Below are 25,030 nucleotides of genomic sequence, written 5' to 3'. Positions count from 1 at the left end.
TATATTAATTTAATTGCAAGATTCAATTATGGCGTGTTCGGTAACCATTTTACTCCCGCAAACAATTTTTTATCGAAGTGGTTTTTTTTATTTTATCTCGGGAACAATTTCTGAGTTTATGAAGATACTTGGTAACTATCCAAAATTTATATTTCCAAAATAGAAATGTGGTTAGCAAGATTCTTAAATGTTTTTGTTTCTTTAATTTGTTAATACTTTTATTATATTTTTCTGATTTTTCTCTTTTTTCCTTTTCCTTTCTCTTCTTCTTCCTCCTTCTTTGTGGTTGGTCGCGATCAAAGCCTCGCCATGGTTAGGGTGAGGTCCGATAAGCTCATGAGAGGCTCGCCTGGCCATGGTGAGCCTCGGCCTCGCCCTAGCCTAATGAGACCCAATCTCATGTTGTTTAGCGAGGCTGAGCTCGTCGAGCCACCGTGATGCCAACTTGGCAAGGACCAGCCTCGCCGAGTGAAGCATCACTGATCCTCATCTGGCCAATCATTGGCCATGGCCAAGACCGGTGATCGACCAAAAGAAAAAAGAAGAAAACGCGGGCGAAGAAAAGAAAGAAAAAAAAAAAAAAGAATTGATTTTAAGAATTGTTTCTCGAACAAAAATAAAAGCAATATTTTTATATTTCTTAACTCGAAAAATTTCTAAATTTATTTGTCTTAGAGCAAAAAAAATAGATTTTATTCCCGAGAACAAAAATTTTACCAAAAATTTTTTTTTGTTCCAAAAATAAAAGAATATGACCCGTTGTTCCAATGATGATACCAAACATGGCCTTAGTTTCAACCTTATATCACAACACATTAATTTACCCAGGCAATGAAAATTAACTCGACTATCGTTGGGTAGTTTAATCTCATTGCAGCCTCTGAGGATGTGTTCCATCGTGTCTTTCTCGTCTTGAATTCGTGGTGTAATTACAAGTTTGGAGAAGGCATCGTTCGCCACCACAAAACGCAAAGCATCGAGACATTTCCTCTTGCACAGAAAAGGAGATCAAGCACACGCATCTTTCCCTCTCTCTCGCATCGGAATTCGATAGCAATTTCGCACTCGGTTGAAGGAGGCTTGATTTGAGCTTGCTGAGCACGAGAGACATGGCGATCAGAGCGCCGCCAATCACCGGGTTAAGCATGGCCTCGCTGCGCCCTGCCGCTGCTTCTTCGTCTTCCAATAACAAGCCGTGCGCGCTCAGTGTCCCCCAACTCAAGTCCTCTTTCCTCGCCAATCGTGGAGGTGACCGACCCTTTTCGTTTCTCGCCTCGTGCCTTTCTGGGTCTCTCTCAATTTCGAATTTTGATTGAATTTCGAGTGCCTTCCTTTCGCTTCCTTTAGGGACGCAAGAGAGGGAAAGCAGAGGGTATTCTGCTTTGTTTTTTCTCTCATGTTAATCTCCTCTGTTGTGCAATGGCTGTGTCACTTTCACTGTCGGGGACTTTCTCTGATCGTATGAATTTGCCTTCTCTGCTTGATTGTTGAGATATTCATGCTGAGATTTTGATGGCCAAATTGCAGCGCTCAGAGCAACTGGGGTGAGAGTTGCCTTTTCCAACAGGTTAAGATGTAATGGCCATGGTGGAGGATCCCTTGGCGCCAGCATGAATATTTTCGATCGATTCGCTAGAGTCATAAGGGTAAAATGCTCATTGCACTCTTGTTGTTCTGATGTCTGATTCCCGTGTTGAATTGAAAGTGTATTCTTTTTTTCCGTTTTTGGGTGATGTCTAGTCATATGCGAATGCGATCGTCAGTTCGTTTGAGGACCCTGAGAAGATCTTGGAACAAGCTGTACTTGAGATGAATGATGATTTGAGAAAATGCGTCAAGCCACAGCCCAGGTATGTCCGTTTGACTTGTCTTCTTTGGAAGATGGTGTTCTTTCTTTCTCCCTCTAAGTCACATTCCTTCCTCCCACTTTCCAGCATCACTTACATAGTAGTAGACTGCTGTTTTCACATGGTCTGCAATTTACCAATGCATAAAGGTGTTGAGTTACTTTATATGCACATGCTTTTCTGACGGGAAGTATATTTCGTCTATTAAAGGTCACATGGATTCTCTGAAGAGCAAATGGTACTTACCAAAATCTTACCAATGTTTCTTCTCTTTCATGTAGGTCTTGGCATCTCAAAAGCAATTAGAAAACAAATACAAAGCAGCACAGCAAGCTTCTGATGAATGGTGAAGTTTTTTCTTCGCAGCCTTGGTCTATGTTCTTCAATGCTTTGCTGTTATAAGAAATCTGTCTTTTTAGATGGTTTTATCATTGTGCTTTATTTGATGATAGGTACAGAAGAGCACAGCTGGCTCTTTCAAAAGGTGATGAGGACCTTGCACGGGAAGCACTTAAGCGCAGAAAGTCTTATGCTGTAAGTTCTTTTGGTTGAAGTAGAATTAGGTTTCACAAAATCATGAATGCCTAGTTGCATGTACAGTTTCTGTAGCTATAAAAGCTGACTACAGCTATGGCTAATGTTCATCGCTTTAGATAGTTGGGGTGGCTGCTCTTGATGAGTTCCTATCCTTTTGGCAATTTTATGGAGAAAATGGGTGAAAGATAACAAATCAGATCATGCTCTGAAAATAGTTTTGACAGTCTTTTTTTCTTCTTTTTTTTGGGGTATGTTGTGTCTAGGATAATGCAGGTGCACTGAGAGCTCAGCTTGATCAGCAGAAAACTGTTGTGGATAATCTTGTCTCAAATACACGGGTGAGTTACACTGCTGTACCATACATCTATATTTTTGTCCCATCAGAAAGTAGCTAGCTTTAGAATTGCTTGAGCTGCATACACATATGTTAGTAAGACTTTCTCAGATTTGCATGTTGTCCAAATTTTGTCCACTCCAAAAGCCTTGTGAATTTGCAACGTTCAGGGTGTATATTTTCCTTTTGCTTAATTGTTATCTTTTAATTTATATGCTTGATAAGTTGAGGCACTATCTTATTAAGGGGCTTACCTAGCTATGGCATTGCTTCAAGTTGGGTCTTTCACACAACTCGAGGTTTTTGTTAGTGTTCTACAGTGTCTAGTCAGGAAAAAGATTTCTTTGTGTGATTCCCCTTAGTTTGCTTATGTGCAGGATTAAGACTAATTTTGAGCATTACCAGAGTTGCTGGTCTTTTACTTGTTTCTTGAATTGGTCTCAAGGTGGCATCTGTTATCTTACCCTTAAATTTTGAATTGATTCACAAGATTGTGTGGGAAAAGGTCTTTAATTTAAGTTTCCTAATTGGTTTTCTCACCAACATGTCCAGCTATGCTGAGTTTAAATCAACAAAATGCTCATTCATCTAGTTGCATTATATGTTTTCTGCTCTTAGCTCTGGATGATAGGTTTAACTTAGTGAAATTCTCTAATTTTCTTCATCAGCTTCTAGAAAGCAAGATCCAGGAGGCAGGGTCAAAGAAAGACACCCTTAGAGCACGTGCACAGTCAGCAAAGTTTGTCTCACCTCATACTCCAACTACTTTTGTATCATCTCCTAACTTCATAGGATGAACAGCAATGCTTTTGATAAAACTGCAGGACTGCAACCAGAGTCAGTGAGATGCTGGGGAATGTGAACACAAGCAGTGCTCTTTCAGCTTTTGAAAAGATGGAGGAAAAAGGTAGCCTATTTGGTTATTTGAGTGCCTCTCCTACACACATGCTTATAATATGAGTCTTGCTTTACAATCAAAAGAATCTTGTTTTTTTCTGTTGAAATTTTAATTGAAATGCATCTATGTTCAGCACATTTTCAACTGTTGCATTTGTGCATTTGTCGAAGCACCAATTTTGAAATTATCCTCTAGTCATAAATAAACTGTTTCTTGTCAAAAGTCTCTGAATCAATAATGAAAATGAATGTGAGTCATATGGGCCTGTGCATCAAATGATGCTCAATACTTTGGAGTTGGTGCATGATGTCCAAATACTGTAGATTCAGAACAAGTACTGATATTTGGCATCCATTAGTTCTTTTACACATCAATTCTACTGCTGTGCATTGGAATTTACTTCTGATAAACTAAAAAGCATGAGGACCATCAGAAATCAGAATACTTTGAACTTGTTTTACCCTTTCTGAAAATGGTTTCCTGGAAGTTGGTTGTATGACTTTTAAGCTGGGGTAGCTGGAGATCTCGCAGACTTTGGAAGTACATAGAAATTACTTGTGTTTTAGTAGCACACGACTTTTCAAATCAGCTCTCTTTTTTTTTTTTTTTTTTTCCTTTTCCTTTTTTTATAAAGATTTTGTCAATTTCTCAACATATGGAGAACCTACTTTGTTCGAATACATGTTCATACATGGCAATTATTGGTGTAGACAGTTTTTTTCCCCCTGTTTGGTTGGCAACTTGGCATACATGGATGTTTAGTTGGTTACATTGCATGGTGGGTATAAGATGTAATAATCATCATAATCTTATTGATCTTTGCATTGGTTAGTAGGCTCATTGGTTTCTCATTGTGACAGTGTTGACAATGGAGTCCCAAGCAGATGCACTAAACCAATTAACAACTGATGATCTTGAAGGAAAGGTAGCATTTCTTTCCTGCACAACTAAAATTTTACAAGTCAATAGATGCAATTTGTAATGATATCAAAACTGTAAGTGAATATAGAATTGGAAATGACCAATGCCCTGTTTAATGTTCTAATTTCTCAGGTCCAGATTTACAGTGTCACTGTTATTCCCTAATTAAGAGCTGTTTTTGGGCTGATGCAATGACTTGAATCTTCTTTGAAGTAGTGGATGATACTAAAATGGGTTAATAGAATAAACAATCTGCAAAGCAATTTATTACATTTTCTTGAATAAGTCAAAAAGTCTTATTAGGACACATTGTGAAAGGCGGAGTTCAGATTTAGCTTTTCTTTTCAGTTTGTACTTGTTGGAAACTCAATCCTAATGTCAGGGAATAATAGCCTTTTACAAATTAGAATGCTTGCTCTGCTCGAGGCACAAAAATTATGCTAAGCATATTTTTAGGTTCTGATTTAAAACCAAGGCATAATTATCATATGCAGTATTAGTGCCATAAAGTACAATTAGATGTACTTGTACCGTAAAAGATGAACTAATTTTACAGTTTAATGATGTGAGGAGACAGTAAAAAAACTGCATCCCAGATATCATGTATTTGAGTAACCAGTCTGATTACGGAACTCATGTGTTCACCACCTTTGCTGTATGATTCAAGGTTGAGATAGCTGAATTTAGGGGTGCATGTATCAGATAAAAGCTATTTGAGAATTTTTTTCCTTGGCGAGAAAACTCACTCCATGATTTTTCTTTTCCCAGTTTGCGTTGCTAGAGAGTTCTTCTGTTGATGATGATCTTGCAAATTTGAAGAAAGAGCTTTCCGGGGCGTCAAAGGTAATTGTCTGTGCTCTCCTTTCTTGTTTGGATGCTCTTGCATATATACCATTTTTCTTAGTTTACCAACAAAAGTTTTGCCCTCCACTTTGCTTACACTCCTGGGAAGATTTTCTACTCTAGTAGAAATCAGGATAAAAATGTAGCCCAAATAAATAGGATCTCAGACACTTTTCTGATACATGAGTTGGCAACTGCATTGTGATCGAAGAATGCTTTTAGAGCTTAGTTGGGCCTCTCTGCAAGTTTGAGATAGATAACGTGTTTTTTTTTTAAGGTTTTAATTTGTATTTATGTTTCAAAACAGAAAGGAGACCTTCCGCCTGGCAGATCCGCGGTAGCAGCAAACTCTCCATTTCCCTTTCAAGACTCCGAAATCGAAAGGGAGTTGAATGAGTTGAGGAGGAAAGCTAAAGAGTACTAGACACACTTAAGGCACATAGACACTTCTTTGTTCTTACTTCAAGTACTTACCTGCCTCAATAGGTTAGCTCACTTTCTTCCTTGATGGCGGAAACATCTTTGTGCAATCAGAGCCCGAATTCGGGAATCTAGAGTTCATATGAAGCTCTTATTCCTGACATGAGAAGCTCAGGTGATCAGGGACATATTTAACATTAGAATGTGTGCATTTTGTTGCTCTCCTCTACTGTTAGTTTCGGCGGTATTGCTTGAATCAGTCCCTAATGTACTCTGGACAAGAGCTTGAGGCTTGTGTAGCAGCTACTTGAAAGCTTATGATTTTATAGTGATTTTGCCCTTGATGCAGGTTTGGTCAGCATCTGTGCTTTTTGTGCATTAGAACGACACTACATCATTTTCTTATTTTTATGCAATTATTCAAGATTGAATTATGCTATGATGAAACATAACCTACAGTTTAAAGTGATCAGGCATTGAAAAATGTGAAAAGTATAACCATGATCTACAATTGGAAAATGTTTGGGCGGTCTAATTGTTATTTTGCTAGAAGAACTTGAACACAAATTATCTAAGTAGTCTGTATTATATTCTCACAATCGCTACCGTTTGGGATATTCTTTTATCGGCTTACGAGTTCTATTTATGGATTTCCCTTCAAGCTAAGAAAATGAAAACAGATTATGTTAAATATTATAAAAATTCAGGATATAGTTATATATAAATCTACATATTAATTATTTGAATAATTTGAAATGCTTTAGGTATATCTTGCTAAACAAACGTACGAATACTATAAACATGTAAAAACTTTAAAATTGAAATTACAGTCATTCTAATCACGTAAATTTCAAAATAAATTAAGTTGAACTTTGGAAAAATTGTGACGACATCAGATCTACAGATGAATATGTGGATATTATGAAAATTTTAGGTATTTTTTAGTAAAAATGTTAATATCATGGAAAACCTCCAAACTTATAACAATCAAAATTAATTTTTTTATTACTAAAAACTCAAAATTTGTATATTTATAATAAATTTATCATCCGTTAAATTAAACTATTACCACGAAAAATCACAAACTAATGGTAGAATCCAAAGCGATACACATGTGAATTTCATGATAAAATTTAATGAAAAACTAGTGAAAGGCAAATTAGTCACGATTTTACTAATTTAGAATTTTTAGTGGTTAAAAACTTAGTTTAGAATAAAATTTATTACAGATGTATTAGTTTAAAGTATTTCATGGTATAAACCTTTTGTTAAATAAAAATATGAAAATTACATACGGTCAAGGCCTTGCAATCAATATTGAATATTTTCATATGATGAAAGAATTAAATTAAATATATACCAAAAATTCAGGGATTACATTAAAAAAAAAATAATAAATAAATGTTTAGGAATCACATTGCACTTTAAATTAAAATTTAGAAATTATATTGAATAAATTGAAAGTTAAGGAATCACATTACATATGTTAAAATTTGAGACCATTTGTGTTATTTTTCTAAAATTGACCAAAAATATCAAAGTGTAAGGGGTAAAAGGGGAAATTTTCAAATAAAGGCTAGAGTGCTTTCATTTTTTTTTTATTAAATAAATGTCTTAAATGAATCTTGTTTCAAGTAATGGTTGAAAAGGGTAATCTCTATATTAAAAAATGGCATAATCTCACTGACTACTTAAAGGCATTTCCATCATTTAATATTTTTTATGTAAATCGTCCCTCACTAAGGAGCTAGCAACCTTGCCAAACATGGCTAACACCCCATCAACAATGGGCAACCATAGTCCATTACCTAGGTTATTCTATTTATTTAAGTTTTAAATTTTTTTTATTTTTATTTTTTATGATATTTTTTAATATTTATATAGTCACTTCAGACTCTTATTCTAATTAAAATTCATTCTAGATCTTTATTTGAGAAAATTAGGGGCACCTTACACCTTTGTTTGGAATTTTTCGGGTAAAAGTTTGGGAACTGAAAGAATAAATAAATATCCTAACTCCTCTCCTCTTCTCTCCCTCTCTACAGCAAGACGCAGCAATGGCGACCGCCTCCGCCTCCCTCCTCCGCCTCTCCCTCCTCCGCCCGCCGCCGCCGAAAACCCAGTCGGACCCCCCGCCGCCGCCGCCTCCTCCCGCCCTCCTCCCTAACCCCCTCCCTCCCTCCTTCCCTCAAATTCGAGCCCCAGACCCGCCGGCCCCCGCCGCCGCCGCCGCCGCCGTCCGCGCATCCTACAGCCCGACCCCGGCCACCGACCGCCTCATCTCCGCCGCGGCCTACACGCTCCCCTTCTTCAACTCCCTCCAGTACGGCCGCTTCCTCTTCCTCAAGTACCCTTCCTCTCCTACCTCTTCGACCCCGTCCTCCCGCTCCTCTCCCTCTACAAGTCCGTCCCCTACGCCTCCTTCGTCGCCTTCTTCGCCCTCTACCTCGGCGTCGTCCGCAACCCTTCCTTCTCCCACTACGTCCGCTTCAACGCCATGCAGGCCGTCACCCTCGACGTCCTCCTCGTCCTCCCCCTCCTCCTCCAGCGCATCCTCAGCCCCGGTCGGGCCGGCTCGCGTACCGGGTCATGGTCTGGGGCCACAACGCCGTGTTCGTGTTCAGCGCCGCCTGCTTCCTCTACAGCCTCGCCTCGTCCATTCTGGGCCGGACCCCTTACTTGCCCTTCGTCGCCGGGGCCGCCGGGAGGCAACTCTAGTGCAACGGAGGAGTGCTGTGAGTATGATCGAAGTTCTTGGGTGGGTCCGTTTGAATGGGGGAGAGTTTAATCGGTTCTTATTTGCTTGCTCTGCTTTTTTCTGGTCTTTCAATGACACATGTATTTTAGCTGCTGGATGAGGTTCGGGTGGGTTGTAATTGAATTGGTGTTTGGCAGTTGCATTTCTCTCTGGTATAGCAAATGCATCAAAGTTTTCCTCTTCTGTCATGTCTGTTGGGTTCCAATTCTCACCGGGTTTTCATAGCAAGCTCGATTCGGATTTACTTTTAACGTTGATCCCCTCATCTGGAATGGAGTCTGAACTTTAAATTTCTGTTAATTGGTTGAGGGATGATTGATTGATTGTATGGGCATTCCATGCCTCCAAGCCTAACTGCACACAAATGTTAAATATCAAGCCATTTCATTGCAATGCGCACCTAATGACCACCACCACCAAAAACTAAGATAAAAGCAAGGGGAAGATTGTATGATTTGATTGAGAACTCCATTGATAGTGGAGCTTAGAGTATTAGTTATTGTGTCACAGGCTTTATCTTGGTTTATCTCACTATCCTATACCTGTACTAATCTTGGTACTCATCAATTCCATCCCATATGTGTGAATTTTGGCAGCTGCTTTTCTTTGGTTGTTGTGGTGGAACATGGAGCTGTCGAAGGAGTGGTTTGCTGATAATCTTGTCATGTACATTGAATTTTATATCAAATTCAGTCCCCTTTTGCTTCTAGAAGTCTTTCGCCCTTTTCCTAATCGAATTTGTTGTCTCACTTCTCCACCAAATTTCACTATGTGTCATTCAAATCCTTAAACTTCACCGGTTTGTGTTAGTTCAGTTCAAATTTGTAGCAGATCTTGCTCTCTCATTGGATTTAGGCACCAATTTTAGAAGGCATAGAGTGTCCATTTTGGGATCCTTCTCTTCTCTTCTTAAATCAAACAGCTGTTCAGTACATTAGACTGGTTGAAATGTATTTTGTAGCCAATTTTGTCAGTGATCCCATGTTACGTAAGGTCATCGCGTAGTAGTTATAAAAGTTCCACAGAGGGGAGGTAATAAGGAGATTAATCTATCGTATTGTCTTCAGCATCTGTTCACCAGTTTCTATTTCTTGATAAGTTGTTTTTTAAGTATCAGTCTGATATGTGCTGCAGCTGACAACCCAAAAAAGAGAGGATTAGAGCATGTGGTCAAGAAGTTTGAAGAGCTTAGCATTAGTTCTTTGTTGGTTCTACTTGAGTTAATATTCTACAAACTTATTGATCTCAAGAAGCTTCAAATTAAAATGGCACTGATATGATATATTGTTAGCATACACGCGGTTGTTTCATAAGGATGTTAGTGGAATACTGTGTGAAGAACATCGCTGCAGATTCAGCTGCACATGTGATCAGACAGATTTTCTCATCTTTCATGTACTTTTCTGTTTAGCTCAATCTGAGTTTACATCCAGAAGCTCATGTTCTTCTCCCCTTTCCTCTCAGTCCCCTTTAAGTTTCCTCTTATATAATCTTGAAATGTGGTGAACTTGCACGATACCTCATGCTCGGCTTGGCTTGGCTTGGCTCAGCACCCTCTTATTGGGAGAGCCTACACATTCTGCATATTGTGGCAATCCAGGTAAGAATATGCAGAGGCATTCAGCCAATGCAAAGTGATTTGCCTCCTGTGCTCCATTGGTATGAAGTTGCATCTGCAGAGTGAAAGCATCTGTTGATCAATGATGGGAATCTGCAATGAGACCCAGTTCCATTCTTTTTTCTGGGAGAAGCAGAGTAAATGCATTCAACCTGGTACCATGAAGTATTTTTGCCTATGCTGTTTTGACCATACAACGTTAGCTCAATCTAGTGCAATCTTTTTAAGCAGTTGATGATTGAGAAATGAAGATGAAAACTCCATGCCGAGGACAATGAAAGATCATGGTTCTTCTTTTGCTCCCACCCTGCGATACACATGTAACTATCGTGCCAATTGTGGAGGCACGCCATGTGCCTGAGATTGAAGAGTTTAGTTACTGAAATCTTGAAGTACATACAAATGTTGACACATAGATTCGCATAGTCGTCTGGTAGGTTATGTGACATTTTAATAGGCTGATGTCCATTGACGTGATTCGAATCATATCGATGATTGAGATTCACCAAACCAATAAATGAATCGAGATTGGGTAGCAATTTTTCCATGGTTCCTAGATGCCATATGGATACTTGAATTTAGTAGGCAATTATTCCATGATTTCCAGATGCCATATGGATACTTGAATTTAGTAGGCTAAGATCCTCAAAAATTTCTCCAAGATGAAATTCAGAACTGATTTATTTGGAATGACTTCTTCTGCATTTTTACTTAAAGACTCTTCTAATATGAATTTCATTTATTACAAACACATAATTCTTCCAAAATGAACTAGATTTGCCATTTAAAGTCATATTTAAATTTTCCTTTAACTTTTAAAACTCAAATGATATTTGAAACATCAAGTGGAAAAGACTATAAGTACTTTTCGCTTAAAAAAGCCAAAACAAACATGGACAAAATTATATCCGTTGAAATAAATTATATTGCAAAAAGAAAAACCATTGCATTCCAAAACCTCGAACACCGAAACCTAGTTAATTGGCAAACTGGAGTATTGACCCCATGCTATTGTGGGACCAACAAAGTTTAACAATCATAAAATTATTGGTTTTCTTCACATTCAAATTTTGATATTGCGGCTTGATTTTTTTTTTTTTCAATATTTATAGTACTCAATGTAATAATTTTATCTAAATATTTTTCAAAATAAATTTTAGAGGTTTTATATATGTACATCTAGATACTTGAAATTCTTCTATCGATGAGTGACAAAGAGTAAATAACAAATTACCTTTACATGTAAGAATACATGTTGAATTCAAAGTTGAAGACTTGTTAAGATGATTAGTTCCATGAGGCCATTCATGTTTTGTCACAATGAAGAAAGGGGTACTTTTTTTTTTAAATGACATCCCATGTTATGTAATTGTTTCGATGATTCAATTCGTGATAATGTAGATAAATAAAAAAAATCACGTGTCTTCTTTGTAAATAACGATTCCTCAATCATGTATAAAACACGTTTGCATGCGATTTTATATCAACAATGAACTTATTTTAGTAATTTTTATTGTGGACCACTAAAAAATAAACGCTGAAGTTTTCTATTCATCTAAAGTAAAAGGACATATAAAAAAAAGACAATAAAAAAATCAAAGAATAAAGTAATAAAATAATAAAGTAGAATAGTAGAGTACTTTAATACAATAAATTTAATACATTGAGTTTCTCAACTCACAAATTAAATCTAAGAATAAGATTAGTTGATCAACCAAGTGATTGAAGGAATGAGAAAAAATAAAGCGTAGAAGTAAAAGTTGGTATAAATTTAGTGAAATGAAGATTGAAAGGTCCGATAAAAAAAAGGGCTAAAGGGGAAAAAAATGTTGTTGTGATATGTCCTTAAAAATCTCCTTTAGTATATGGAGAAGATAATATATGATTAGAATTTTTTTCTGCAAAATATGCTATAGTGAATGAAAAGGAAAAAGAGAAGAAGAAGAAGATAAAAGTGTGCAGGAGTAGGTAACGAAAAGAGCGAGAAGGACCTCAGCAAATCGCTATCCTACCGTCACTCAAAATCCAAATTAACTTTAAACTTTATTTATTTAGTAAAAATAAATAATTTAAAAATTATTTTTAAAAATGATTATTTACATCACTGATAAAATAAATGAAAAAAAAAATATTTGTTATTTATGAAGATATTTATATGTAAATTTTTGTCAATAATAAAAATATTTTTGTTAATTAATTATTTCAAATAATAAAATGGTCATTTGTAAGAAAATGTTTTATAAATTATTTATTCATTTACAAAATAAATGAAGATAAAATGGAAATTATTAACAAAGTGATGAAAAATAAAAATTTATTATTAAATGCAGTATATAATATTTGTAGAATCTTTTTTAAATAAATAGAAAAAGAAATGAGGACGGGTAAAAAAAATCAAAATTCGCTCAAATCACTTTTTATGTTCGTATACAATAAAAAAAACACCCTCCTTTCATCTCATTTTATAGATGTTTCAGACATCTCTTTGCCAAATTTCAATTAATCTTTATCATCACTTAAATTAATCAGATTAAATTTATTTCGCGACACATAAATAACATTAAATAATTTTTCAAAAACTAACTGTTAATATCATTCAAAACAATTAGTTAATAAAAAATACTTTTACTATTAACGCTTGGATTTATCTATTTTTATAAGTGATATGTCATTTTTAAGGAAAATTCAGACCGCGCATATTTAACATTTTAGCCACAAAAAAAAAAAAAACAGGGAGTGAAATTAACAAAACTTGGAAAAGAAGAAAAGCCCCCGAAAAAAAAAAAAAAAAAAAACCACCTGCATTCCCGCATCCCCTCTCTCTCTCTCTCTCCTCCTCGCTGATATCTCTCCAGAGCTTCTGCAGCAACAAAACCCTAATTTCTTCCCCCATTCCAAATCTCTCTGCGTTCGCTTCGCGTTCCCCGAGCACGAGCAGCGAGAGGGAGGGAGAGAGGGAGGGAGAGGGAGAGGGAGAGCGGCGGCAGCCATGGATGCGATACGGAAGCAGCTGGACGTGCTGATGGGGGCCAACCGCAACGGCGACGTCCGGGAGGTGAACCGCAAGTACTACGACCGCGACGTCTGCCGCATGTACCTCGTCGGCCTCTGCCCCCACGAGCTCTTCCAGCTCACGGTAACCGAACCCCCCGACTCGATTGCCGGTGTTTCTTTTCTCTACCTAGCTGGTGTCGGATCGGTCCCTTGTTTGCTCTCGTCTGACCGTTCCGATTCTGACCTTCCCCTCTGTTTTCGTTTCAGAAAATGGACATGGGGCCTTGCCCGAAGGTCCACTCGCTCCAGCTCCGGAAAGAGTATCCTTTTTCTTCGTAGGTTTGCGTTAGGTGTTTTTTCGCGGTGCGCTTTCCGCATTGGCGTGCGTCTTTCGCTGGTAGACGACGATGTAAACGCGATTGGCGCCGAGAGACGGGGAGGAGGGTAAGTGGGGTTCTCGGTACCGGGTGAAGTTCAGCTTTGGTCGAGAGCAATGATTTGGCACGGGAGTTTAGGTTGTTTCTTTCGCATCGGGCCCTCTGCATTAGCGTGCGTCTCTCTCGCGGGTAGACGGTAATGTATAAACGTGATTTGGCGCCGAGAGATGCGGAGAAGGGTAAGGTGGGGTTCTGGGTACCTGGTGAGGTTCAGCTTTGGTTAGGAACAAGAATTTGGTACGGGAGTTTGGGTTGTTTCTTTCGAATATGTACTTGTCGATTTAGAGACCCTTTTCCTTTTTGAGCTGGTTTATAGGGGTTCCTCGCTAGAATTAGGCGATAAATTTGCATGGGTGGGATTTTGTGCAACTGTTTGAAGAAACGTGTCTCCAGACCCTTGTTCTGGCTGCTAGAGCTTTCCGAGTTCTCTTGGCATTTGGTGCCTTAACAACTTGTTACAGATACGAAGAAGCCAAAGGAAAAGGTGTAGACAATTATGACCGAGACTTGGAGGATGTCATTGATCGTCTCATTGTTGAGTGCGATCGGAAAATTGCTAGAGCCCTCAAGAGACTAGAGGAGGATGATGCGAAGGCTGCTATTGCGATCTCTGTGTCTGAGGTTACGCAGGTGCTGCTTTGATCTTCCAATTCTTTTTCTTGGTTTGCACATCCTTCAAGTGGTTAACGGTATGGTCTTGGTAAAAATGCAGACACCCGAGATACTTGAGTTGTCGAAGCAGATCAAGGAGAAGCTAAAAGAAGCTGACCAACATGGTTAGTTTAGCAAGCTTCCTTGTCTTCTTGACTAGCATACCTTATAATTTGTCTGTTTGACTGGAAATTCATTGACATGGTGCATGGAAAACCTTGGATGAATGTTAATCATTTTTCCCAGATACTTGCTTGAACCATAGTCTGGATTAGGTGGTAGATATTTGAGCTTGCGATAGTGGTCCCTTTTTTTTTTTTTTGTAATGTAAATTTTGGATTGAGGATATAGACCAAGATGTTGATTATCTTGAAGAATTTTATTTCCTCCATGCTTCATTTGGTTCATGCATATTTTGGAATGCGTAGTGTGGTATGTACTCACACTCCATATGCTTCCAGATCTTGAAGGCAAGACAGATCTCAAGATTCGAGCTTTGGAGATCGTCGAAGAACTCAGAACTAAAAGAGCTGATAAGCAGGTAAACTGTTGCTTCTTCAGATTTTAGGTTTTGTTTGGTAATGGGAGGTGATGAAAATTAGGGTTATTATTCAAATTTTCCCTCCTCTCACTTCTCACAAAAAGATCCCCACTTTCCACCTAAGGTTTCATTTCCGCTATTTTCCCCCATTTCCCTAAAATGCCAGTGGAGATGATCTTTGGTATGACATCGTGCATGAGAATTTTGAATGCATTTTTGTTTGGGAAATAGGAATGTTAACAACAAGACATTTGCAATAACTTGTGCAGTTAGTAACCGATTCCTGGTTCTGATGGTAATTTGATGAACGTGTTATTTGTTTGTGGTTTTTGACAGTCCATGCTTCTTTTGGATGCATTCAATAAAGATAGGGCATCTTTACCGCAACCTCTGCCCAACCCACCACCCTTGGCCCCCTTGCCAGTAGTTGCTCCCGATCCTCGCACTCAAGAGATGATAAATGAGAAGCTGAAAAAAGCAGAGGATCTTGGTGAGTCTTGAAGCTATTGCTCGTTACATTTTTCTTCCAGATTTAAGATTTTGTGGAAATTTTCTGAATGATATTTTGCTGCTAAGAATTGGGTTACTCTTTCATCTATATCTGTTTGCATATTGCATCTTTGTTTCATCGCAGTGTTTTATTTAAGATACACCCATAAGATTCAACTTTTAGTGCGTAGCTTTGCTGCATCACTTCACGATTTTAATCCAATTCCATTATCTCAGGTGAGCAAGGTATGGTGGATGAAGCACAAAAAGCATTGGAAGAGGCTGAAGCCCTTAAAAAGGTTCTCTTCAAATCTCTTTTCGGTTTTTTCATTTGTTTGACAGTTTTACCACGACTGTTGCTATATCTCTATCCTTTAGTGAATTTAATAGTTCATTTTTTGCCTCAGCTGCATGCCAGACAGGAACCTGCACAGGATTCTACTAAGTACACTGCTGCAGATGTGCGAATTGTGAGTGCGATTTTTTTGAAATTGAGTTGTTTATTTTTATGATGCATTCCTTCTCTTTTGGATTACATTGCATAAAGTACACTCTACTGTTGATGTACCGCGAAGCACTCAACAAATTGCATTGCTTGTGCTCCGGAGACGGCAAGGAAATGAGCCTGACTTCTTGACATTTATTCATTACTCAAATTGCTTTATTAAACCTTCTGGCTCAAAAGATTTGACAGGAACTAAGGAAATTTGCTCAATTTGACAGTGTACCTTAGCTACTAGATGATCCCCATTATCTTTTCATGCTTGTAAGTCTTGTATCTGCTAGTTATTTGAACATTTTGAACACATCTAGAATTCTGTTCAGAGTTTTTGTGACATGTCTAACCACGAAACAAGTAAATATTTTGTTACTTTGATGTCGTCTCTGTTGCTGTTGGGTCCATGTCTAGTAAGGAATGAAAGTTAAATTTGGGTATATGCATTTTGTGTGATACTCTTCTACTGTTTGATAGTTGCTCCCTGTTCTCATGTTAAAAAATAAGAAGAGTTGCAAGTTTCATTACACAGCAATATTTGCTTGTCTCTCTCCAATTTGGGTTCATCTTTTCAGAAGAACTACCCCAACTTGCTGTTGGTGCTCCAAATCATTACCTGCTCTTTGGTGATCGATAGTTCATGCTGATTCATTTTGTTCATACTTCAACTGATGTATTAATAACGACTGCATTCTTCTATTTTTTTTTTTTTTTTTTCAGACTGACCAGAAGCTACGTGTTTGCGACATTTGTGGAGCATTCCTCAGTGTCTATGACAGGTGATTGTCTTGAGTTTTTACCAGTCCCTCTAGATTTCATAGATTGTGTGTGGGAAACATAGAGTTGGTCTTTGGGTTTTAAGTGCTTCAGCTTTTGACCCGACAATTATCCCTCCTTGTCACCAGCAGGCTTTTGGGCCCAGTATTACGAGGATAACTTTTCCAGCTAAAGAATGTGCGTCTTTTTTTTCTGTTTTATGCTTGTAGATCATGCTGTTGTTAGCTGAGTTATCAGAAACTGCACTATTCTTATTCTGTGAGCTATCTAACCACTATTCGTATTAGATTAAGCAAATTATTTTGATGCCTCGTGTTGTTTCAGTGATCGTCGTTTAGCGGATCACTTTGGCGGGAAGCTTCATTTGGGTTATATGCAAATCCGTGATAAATTGGCAGAGCTACAGGTGAGATAATTCTGGTTCTTGTCACATGGCTTTGGTACCTTTGTTTGTCCTATATTCTCTGCAATGGGAGATTAAAAAAAGATTGGTCCGCTTGAGCTTACTGGATGCATCATCGCTTACTTGTTAATTCATTGAGCATAAATTTTCTTCTCAATGCACTAAGGATATATATGAACAAGTACATTATCTGTGTGCATCTTTGGACTTGTAGTAGTTTAACTTCTGTCAGATGACAGGCTTGATGAGCTTTAATTATTTGATGGATGAGTGATCATCTCTGACTCTAATTTGGTTTTCACCTCATCCTGCTATTTGATTGTCTCTGTGTCACATTTAATTAGTTGATTTTAATGATGAGTCTTGAGTGTTTCTTTATACTGAGTTTTCAGGAAGAGAGAAACAAGATCCGTAAGGTTGATCACCATGAGGACAGAAGGTAAATCCTGTGTTCCATCTGCTGGCTGATCTGTGTGTTTGGGGCGGGGTTCTTTTTATATCTGTCAGATGAATATATGCCTTTTACTATTTTCTTGTTTTCCAAATTCCTAAGCAAATATACTTTCTTTATGCAGATCAAAAGAAAGGAGTAAGGATCGTGATAGGGAATCAAGTAAGGATCAAGAACGAGCGGACAGTCGTGATAGAGGGAGGGATTATGATCGCAGGAGTCGGGATCGTGATAGGCACCATGAGAGAGATCGTGGATATGAAAGGGAACGTGACCGAGATATAGATCGTCCCCGCAGCTATGACTCCAGAAGTCGTCGCAGATCACGATCTAGGTCGCAGGAACGTTCTAGGGATTATGACCGCCACAGGTACATTTTTTTCCGCATAAAAGTAAACAAATTGGGTTTTATTGCTCCAATCTTTATCTTTCAGTTCATGTTCAGCTTTTAGTGCATATATTTTCCGGGATGAATCAGACATCATGTTTATGTATGGATCCATGGAATGAAAAAGATGGGTTTTCACTAGGTTCAGGCGGTTAGCCTCCTGACTGCTGAAGAATTGCTTGTATGGAGAGTTTGGGATGATAAAGGAGTCGTGCAACTATGCTCTAGTGACTTTCATTTTTTCATTTCTGGCTAATCAAGGGCACCGTTAGCTTCTCTGTTTGTTACTGGATATAAAGTAGGGATTAGTGGGAACTAAGTGACTTTGGTGGAGGGTCACATAGATTTTTTGTGGTCACAGATATTCGATTAGGATACAAGTACTGGCCTCTGACTAATGTCCTTCCTTACCGATGATTGGGACTGGCTGGGAAGGAAATTCATTCAAATTGTCTGAATTAATGGTGTCCTAGTGGGAGTGCTGCTGCTGCTGGTTACATATTTTTATTTGTTGCTTGTGTGTTCCATAGTGAGATCTTTTCTAAGAATGGCAGGTTGCAACCATCATATGGAAATGCAAGTGCGGTCACATTGGTTGTAGATAGAGTGGATTGTGTCAAAATCTGACTTCAATGACTTGGTAGTAGAAACAGAAATTATTAACATGTGCCCTTGCAGGCATAGTTAAACTTTGTTTGACATGCTTTAAAATGTTTAAGGGTAACTTTTCATATCTTCGAATGTGTGGTTGCTGCATTTTGATAATTTCGATGCCTTGTAGACATGCATTCCTGTAATGAAGGTATGCTGAAAGATTGCCTTGAGACTCGAGATAACCTTTGAACAAAACCCTTAAGAATATTATTTCATCACTTAATATAGTTTGCAAGATTGTAGAATGTAGAACAGAAAGGTGGAAATTCTTGATTTGTGGAGTAATCTGATGGAACTATCGCAGATATTTTTATTGTTGGTGTCTATTTCTTCTTCAATGCGTGTTTATTTTTCAGTCGAATGATGTTGCTCACTGAGGATTTTATATTTCATTTTGTGAACCACCATTTTTTTACACCCAGTCTCTCTCTGCCTCGGATTTGGATGTGTTATTATCTCATGTATAGTTAAATGACCATCTTTAAGTTCAATATGAATTTGTTTTATCTACAGTATTTGTTTTAATGCACAGTGGTAAGCGTTTGTCTTCTTTATTGATCACTTGATGTTTGGATTTTCTTCAGGCGTCGTGACCGCTACTAATGGATTATGGACATGAAGATGGAAATGATGTGGTTTCATCACTAAACTCCTGTAGGGAGAGCTTATCTATAACTGTTTGTTCCAAAAATGTTCTGACATGAGCTGTGGTAGTTTCATATGAAAGAGTCTGAGTTTCTGCTTAGGAGGTATAGTTTTTGGCTTGCTGTGTACCATGTATTTTGTACTTAAATTTGCTGGTTGACCTCTGCATTTTCTTATGTGAAGTACCGTTACCTGAGCTTTCATCCTCAAGTTATTTTGCGCTTCTGAGCTTTAGACGAGGGGTCTTATGTCTGTGTGCTCAATCTGAACCATTTGAGGGTTCAACTACATATACAAAGTACACGCACGGTCGAGCTAATTTTTGATGCAGCAACAGCAGAAGACGGAAAGGGTTTTTCGGCCTTTGCCCTCTGGTTGCTTGGTAGATCATGTTCTTTTGACTTGTGGTACTCGAGAATGCCCTGTGGTTATGAAGTGACAACCAGTGAATGCATCAAACGTACCGATGTTAGTCGAATTGCAAATCAAATATGCTTTTGAGATCCCATCAAGTGCCTGTAGTTAAAACTTATGTGAAAAGAATAGTGCTATCAATTGACTTTTTGGAAACGGGGCAATTGATTGAAACTGTGAATTAGATAGCTGATGGAATCTGCCAAACTACTAATTATAGCTCATAAGTTCTACTGTGCACATTCGGTTGCCTCAATTACTATTCTCGTGATACGTATTTACAAAGATTTTTCAAGTGACCTACTTCTACCCATTTCTATATTTAAGTTACTTCTGATGTGGAAAAGTTGCTAGTTATGGACTCTACTTTGTTACAAAGTAGAGTCCATAAAAAGGTATCACGAGAACATCGATAAAAAAGGAGAAAAAATTATTATAGTCAAATTATTATAGTACAAAGTTTGTACTATGAAATTTACGTATGATATAGTCAAATTATTAGTTATAGATGCTCATGATTACCTAGTCTATTTAGTTGATACATCGATATTGGTTGTCCCTCTACACGAAGTTGCTAAAGCGAAAGGTTAACTAATTGGTTAAGACTAGCGTCGTCTGCCTTCAGGAAAACTTGCTGATCCATAAAATATTAACCAAGCGAAAGAGTTAACCCAATTGGCATGTAAAGCAACGTCTTGACTTGTCAATAAATGTTCTTTATGGGAAAGCTATTGAACGGAGAGATGCCTTCGTTTAGGTCGATAACACTAGCCAACGACCCCTGTACGGAAATAGCGAAAGTTCGATTGATTGCACTGTTTCGTCCACTTTCGTTGTGGATGGATGTTAGCCCCTTCTTTCATTTGGTGGTGGAATCTTAGAAAGGCCCAACATTTCAAATCAATTATATCAGGAAAGACCAAGAGGAAGTGGGGACATCCAGATTGATCTGGTTGGTAGCACATAAGAAATTCCACTTCTTGAAAACATTAAAGCTAGAGAACACATAGCATCAAGAAACTGCACCCCTATTTGAAATTCAGAAGTCCCAGATTGACGTCTGAGCTTCGATGGGAACGACTTATATGGCGATGCAGAAATAATTGGGGGAACTCATTACAATGTTCAGGAACAGCCCATTATGTTGCATGTTACAGCTACAGCTTGAATCAAAACTATAGTGTTACAAAGAGTTGAAACACAGAAATTTCCAGATGAGGGTGGATGGTGGCGCCAAAACTTCCCTCATTACCCCTGAAGATGGGCTCGTCACAGCTTCAAAGCTCGTCCTGCAACCAGTAGGAGACATTAATTTACACCAAGACTGCAACTTACATAATGGACTGAAAACTCTAGCAAAATGAAATAAGACCCAGGACGAGTAAATTTCCATGTAAGTTATTTGGAATCCAAAAAATGAAAATTAGTGTTATATATACTACGAACGGGTAGTCACCACATTATTCCCCTATAATATTACGAAAATATATCAGAAAGATTTGCTTACATGATAATCATCCATGTAGTCGCGGCGATCATGCTGCAAAAGAGAACTTTGCAGTAAGAATAAACAAGCTTGGAAAAATGCAGGACGAGTGATAATGGAATGCATCATTAGCAGGAAAAGTTCAAGAATCAAGCATTTTCTATTGGAAGATGAGTGACTTGTGAATATGACATGACTGCAAGTTTGCAAGAGCATCTCTACAATTCTTTAGCCTTAATTTTTCTAGGTGAAACTACGTCAATGAGCTTCAACAGATTTCCAAGTTCATCACTGCTACAGTATGCCAAGAAACATGGGAGACAAGCAGGATCCAATGCGCTGGTAAAAGCAAATTTAAGGCTAAATATAGTAGATGCCATCCTAGCCAGAGATATCTTGCCAAAGGAACTAAACGACAGTTGAGGATGCATTGAACAAGAAGGAATGCAACCAGGTGAGAAAGTCAAGGATCTGATATACAAACCCTTCTATATTTATCTCTGTATCTATCTCGATATCGTCGATCATAACCCCTCTCACGTCGTCTCCTTTCGCCTTCCTCCCTTGCTCTTCGAGCTTCCTGCATATACAAGAGATCCACCACTTGAAGGCCATCTCAAGAAATTTAAAGCGAGGGATATAACATATGACTAATAAATCACTCCTATCACCTCTTCTTCTTGTGCTTTCCTCACTTTTTCTGCTTCTTCAAAGGCCTCCTTTTCAGCCTAAAGTAAACAAGACAATCACTTAAATTAGCCAAAATCTTTTTAGTCTAGGAAATTGCAAAATGGAGTTGAAGAACAGGACTGACCTCTCGATTGGCGAATACTTCCTCCACCACTTGCTTTGCATATTCTGGATCATCACAAATCAAGACATTGTCGAATATTGCACCTGCCTTTACCTGCACACAAAACGTTCATTAATTCATTCTCTTAGTCATGGATTTAGCTGTTGCTTCAGAAGGTGAAGCCCAAATATGTTTTCTTATCAAATCCTACCTGCCAAACCTCAATGCCTACATATTGTATTGGCTTCATCACATAAAGGTCGGGGTCATCCTCAAACTCTGCAAACAGGAACATAACCCATTTATTATCCAGCAATCTTCTCAGATCAACGGTCAATATTTTTAACATGAATTAATGCTGCAAAAAGATTCAGGCTCTAATGAGATGGTACCTGGATTGTTGATCCAAGGGATCTTCCATTTTCCCTTATAATTGGGATTCTTTATTTTCTGGAGCAAAGGAAAAAGATCAGAAGTTGCAACATTTTATTGAATGTCAAGGCTGTGATCATTTTAGTTATGTATTGTCACACCTTCCGCTTCCATGGTCCTTTAAAGGCAGGATTTGGTACTTTTGGTGGTTTCCACACTCCATCCGCTTCTTCATCCCAATTATCAGGCTACAAGATAATAGAACCATTGAGTAAGCATCAGCAGTGGAATTTCTATTGAGCGAAAGGCCAGAGAACTAAAGTAGCTTTCTTCGGAAGCAGCTAAAATAGACTGAAAAAGTGGATGCTACCATGTTCAAAGCAAATTCTCTAACAAAAACAAACTAACCTCTTTAGCTTTTGGATCAGGGATCTCAGAAGGAATTGAATCATATCCCTGTATATGGTGACAAAAAAACTCAATAAATCATTAAAATTCTTGAGAAATCTCTGAAGGGACTCATTATAGGTGGTGATTGAAACAGCCTACCTCGGGTTTGACTTCATTAGGGTCTTCAATGTATTCTCTGTCATCCCAGTCTGCAGGCTGTGACAGACAGCCAGTGAGGTTTTGTTCTTAAGAAATGAAATATGATAGAATCAATGTGATGAAAAGGTTTAAGCTACATCCTGCTGAGGCTTCTACAAAGTCGACAGGAAGAAAAGAAGTGTATTGACTTCGGGTGGATAAAACACAATATCAAACATTTGAAGACCACAGCCAAGGAGCAGACCTTTTTAGCATTGACATCTTTGATTCTCCGTGGAGGAAGGATATCCCAGTCTGTGTACATGCTTCCTGAATCCCTTTCTCGATTATCAACCAAAATGCTATAAGTAGCATCTGGCCTGAGGATGAATGTGTAGAAATGAGTCAACTTGTCCGTTTCGCATTCCAACTCCTTCTTGATGGGGTAATTTTGCCCTTGGTAGGAAAGAATGACATGGAGTTTCTTTGTCTGGGTACCACATATGTCTGGTCCAAACATTAGGCTGAACACCCAAATTTGAAAAAGAAAATGAAGAACAAGTTAAAATGGAATCTTTGCACAATATTTATGCTGGAAAAGGAAATAAAAATGAATATGAGTGTCCCGAGGTTAGATACAGACATCATATATAATCAGAGTCAAGGGGAGGAAACTTGTTATGAGGATATAGCTAGAGGACTTTAGATATAATGGTTAAATCTTGTCACAGGGTAAGCTATTCTCTTTTAAGGCATCATACTACCTAGTCATAGCTACAAGCAAGGAGGACATTCAATGTAGTGGAGTGATTGACAGTCTAATCAAATTATCAAGCCTTGATCGATCCTGTGATAGCATGGGCAGTGGAAACTTGTCCTAGGAATCTGTAACATAAGCACCTAGGTAATTACGTGTTGTCTATCTTGCCTCTGGAACAGAACTTGACAATAAGAAAACCATGACGAAATTTTTTTATAGAATCTTTGTATGATAAACCAAAAACCAAAGGAGTTGCTTTTGCACACACCAGACAGACCCCCAGTTAGAAAACAGAACCAACCTGTAAGGAGTATCCCCGCCAAACTTCTTTTGATTGACAAATCCAGAGAGAAGCTTTATGTAACCACCACCGCACTCAATCTCTTGCTCAAACTTAATAGAGTATTGGAGAACCAAAGTCCTGTTCTTGTTGCTGAACTCTGGCAGCTTCGCAGATATGGCAGAGTGCGCCGCATCTTTAATAGTCTGGATACCTGCAAATGAAGAGATTGCAGAACATCATATATACCAGCCAAGCAACAATTTTGGCATGAGATTGATGTGTACTTCATTTATCTGGCCAACTAGACCACGTGCACAACTTACAAATCATCATATATAAACGAAGGCCTTAAGATGCAGTCGGGCCATAACCAAAGCAATAAGCTAACATCAAGAGAACTTCAATTTATTAAACCAGATACACTGAGGGTGAACTTCGAATTATGAAACAAGATACACTGAGGGTCCAGAGGGTCACACGATCGAACATTGACAAAAGAGAGACAGATAAAAAATAATCCTTTCAAGAAAAAGGAAGGACGAAAAACCTTTGTCGTCGGGATCGCCGGGCCACTTTCCGGCCGTGTACTTGAACGTCCCAGCCTTCCCTTCGCTCTTCTTCCAGTCGGACACCACCCAACGTCTCTTCCATCCGTCTTCAACCCAAAAACCAAAATCAATCATTCAAGTTTCAAACAAGCATCAGAACTATATAGAAGCAAATAAAGAACCGAGAATCGTGGGACCAAGAGCATCGACGACATCGACAGCATTGACGGAACTGATTCAGCTCCAGCGTTCGCGAAAAGAAACTCTCCACAAACGAAATGGGCATTACGAATAGCATCCCCAGAAGCTTAAAAAGGCTTCCTTGGATGACAACTAAGCTGACTTCGATCTCCACACAGTTCACTCATCAAAAAGCCAAGATAACAAGAACAAGAAAAGACTGGGAAGAAAGCAATGGAATTAATCAACCAAGCTTTAATATTCTCGACCGCTGCTCCAAAGGGTTGTTGTCCCGAGCAAAATGAGAGCATGCGGGTATTGAAATCAACAAGTTGCAGCGGCAGAAACAGGAGCTCAGCAAGAACAGCAAGAGAGAGAGGGAATACCCAGGAAGCGCTCCTCGAAGATGACCTCGGACAGGGCGAGGCGGGCGAGGGAGGAGAGGAGGAGGAGGAGGGCGAGGCAGAGCGGCGACGTCGGGAGGAGAAAGAGGAGCTGCTGCCTGCGCTCGGTCCCCGCCATTGATGGGGAGAAAGCTCGGGACTTGCTTGCTGCTTGCTTCGG

The 25,030-nt window shown here is 38.6% G+C and overlaps 4 protein-coding genes across 6 annotated transcripts; 3 read left to right on the top strand and 1 right to left on the bottom strand.

The window, feature by feature from the left end:
* Positions 1–874: 874 nt before the first annotated feature.
* LOC104426897 (membrane-associated protein VIPP1, chloroplastic) lies at positions 875–6,161 on the top strand. The gene is given in 12 exon segments (XM_010040077.3): positions 875–1,248; positions 1,528–1,646; positions 1,741–1,822; positions 1,825–1,850; positions 2,129–2,193; positions 2,300–2,381; positions 2,648–2,722; positions 3,387–3,457; positions 3,543–3,625; positions 4,477–4,541; positions 5,306–5,380; positions 5,688–6,161. Coding segments are annotated over 12 exon segments (999 nt in total). The 5' UTR covers positions 875–1,109; the 3' UTR covers positions 5,805–6,161.
* Positions 6,162–7,818: 1,657 nt separating this feature from the next.
* Positions 7,819–8,809, top strand: LOC120290215 (protein TIC 20-II, chloroplastic). The gene is given in 3 exon segments (XM_039306019.1): positions 7,819–8,152; positions 8,155–8,373; positions 8,376–8,809. Coding segments are annotated over 3 exon segments (657 nt in total). The 5' UTR covers positions 7,819–7,857; the 3' UTR covers positions 8,519–8,809.
* A 4,159-nt stretch (positions 8,810–12,968) lies between these two features.
* Positions 12,969–19,325, top strand: LOC104426908 (putative RNA-binding protein Luc7-like 2). 3 transcript variants are annotated; one of them, XM_010040086.3, is made up of 13 exons: positions 12,969–13,312; positions 13,438–13,490; positions 14,069–14,237; positions 14,320–14,383; positions 14,720–14,799; positions 15,136–15,289; positions 15,526–15,587; positions 15,696–15,758; positions 16,505–16,563; positions 16,886–16,967; positions 17,357–17,403; positions 17,540–17,785; positions 19,042–19,325. In XM_010040086.3, the coding sequence occupies exons 1-13, from the start codon at positions 13,166–13,168 to the stop codon at positions 19,058–19,060; spliced, it is 1,245 nt and encodes a 414-aa protein (XP_010038388.1). In that variant the 5' UTR covers positions 12,969–13,165; the 3' UTR covers positions 19,061–19,325. The 3 variants fall into 3 exon arrangements, 1 of the variants encoding a protein (XP_010038388.1); XR_005548094.1 differs by lacking the exons at positions 17,540–17,785; positions 19,042–19,325 and adding an exon at positions 16,693–16,738; XR_005548093.1 differs by lacking the exons at positions 17,540–17,785; positions 19,042–19,325 and adding an exon at positions 16,690–16,738.
* Positions 19,326–20,473: 1,148 nt separating this feature from the next.
* Positions 20,474–25,030, bottom strand: LOC104426918 (calreticulin-3). The gene is made up of 14 exons (XM_010040093.3): positions 24,853–25,030; positions 24,286–24,393; positions 23,757–23,949; positions 22,961–23,219; positions 22,717–22,773; positions 22,576–22,623; positions 22,329–22,415; positions 22,188–22,245; positions 22,007–22,074; positions 21,817–21,909; positions 21,674–21,730; positions 21,487–21,582; positions 21,024–21,056; positions 20,474–20,805 (listed from the first exon to the last, which is right to left on the bottom strand). Exons 1-14 carry the CDS (start codon positions 24,986–24,988, stop codon positions 20,794–20,796), a joined length of 1,305 nt encoding a protein of 434 aa, XP_010038395.1. The 5' UTR covers positions 24,989–25,030; the 3' UTR covers positions 20,474–20,793.

The sequence above is a fragment of the Eucalyptus grandis genome, chromosome 2 (assembly GCF_016545825.1).
Source record: "Eucalyptus grandis isolate ANBG69807.140 chromosome 2, ASM1654582v1, whole genome shotgun sequence".
NCBI lineage: Eukaryota > Viridiplantae > Streptophyta > Magnoliopsida > Myrtales > Myrtaceae > Eucalyptus > Eucalyptus grandis.
Note: the sequence above shows the minus strand (reverse complement) of the source record. Positions and strands in the feature narration are given on the sequence as shown.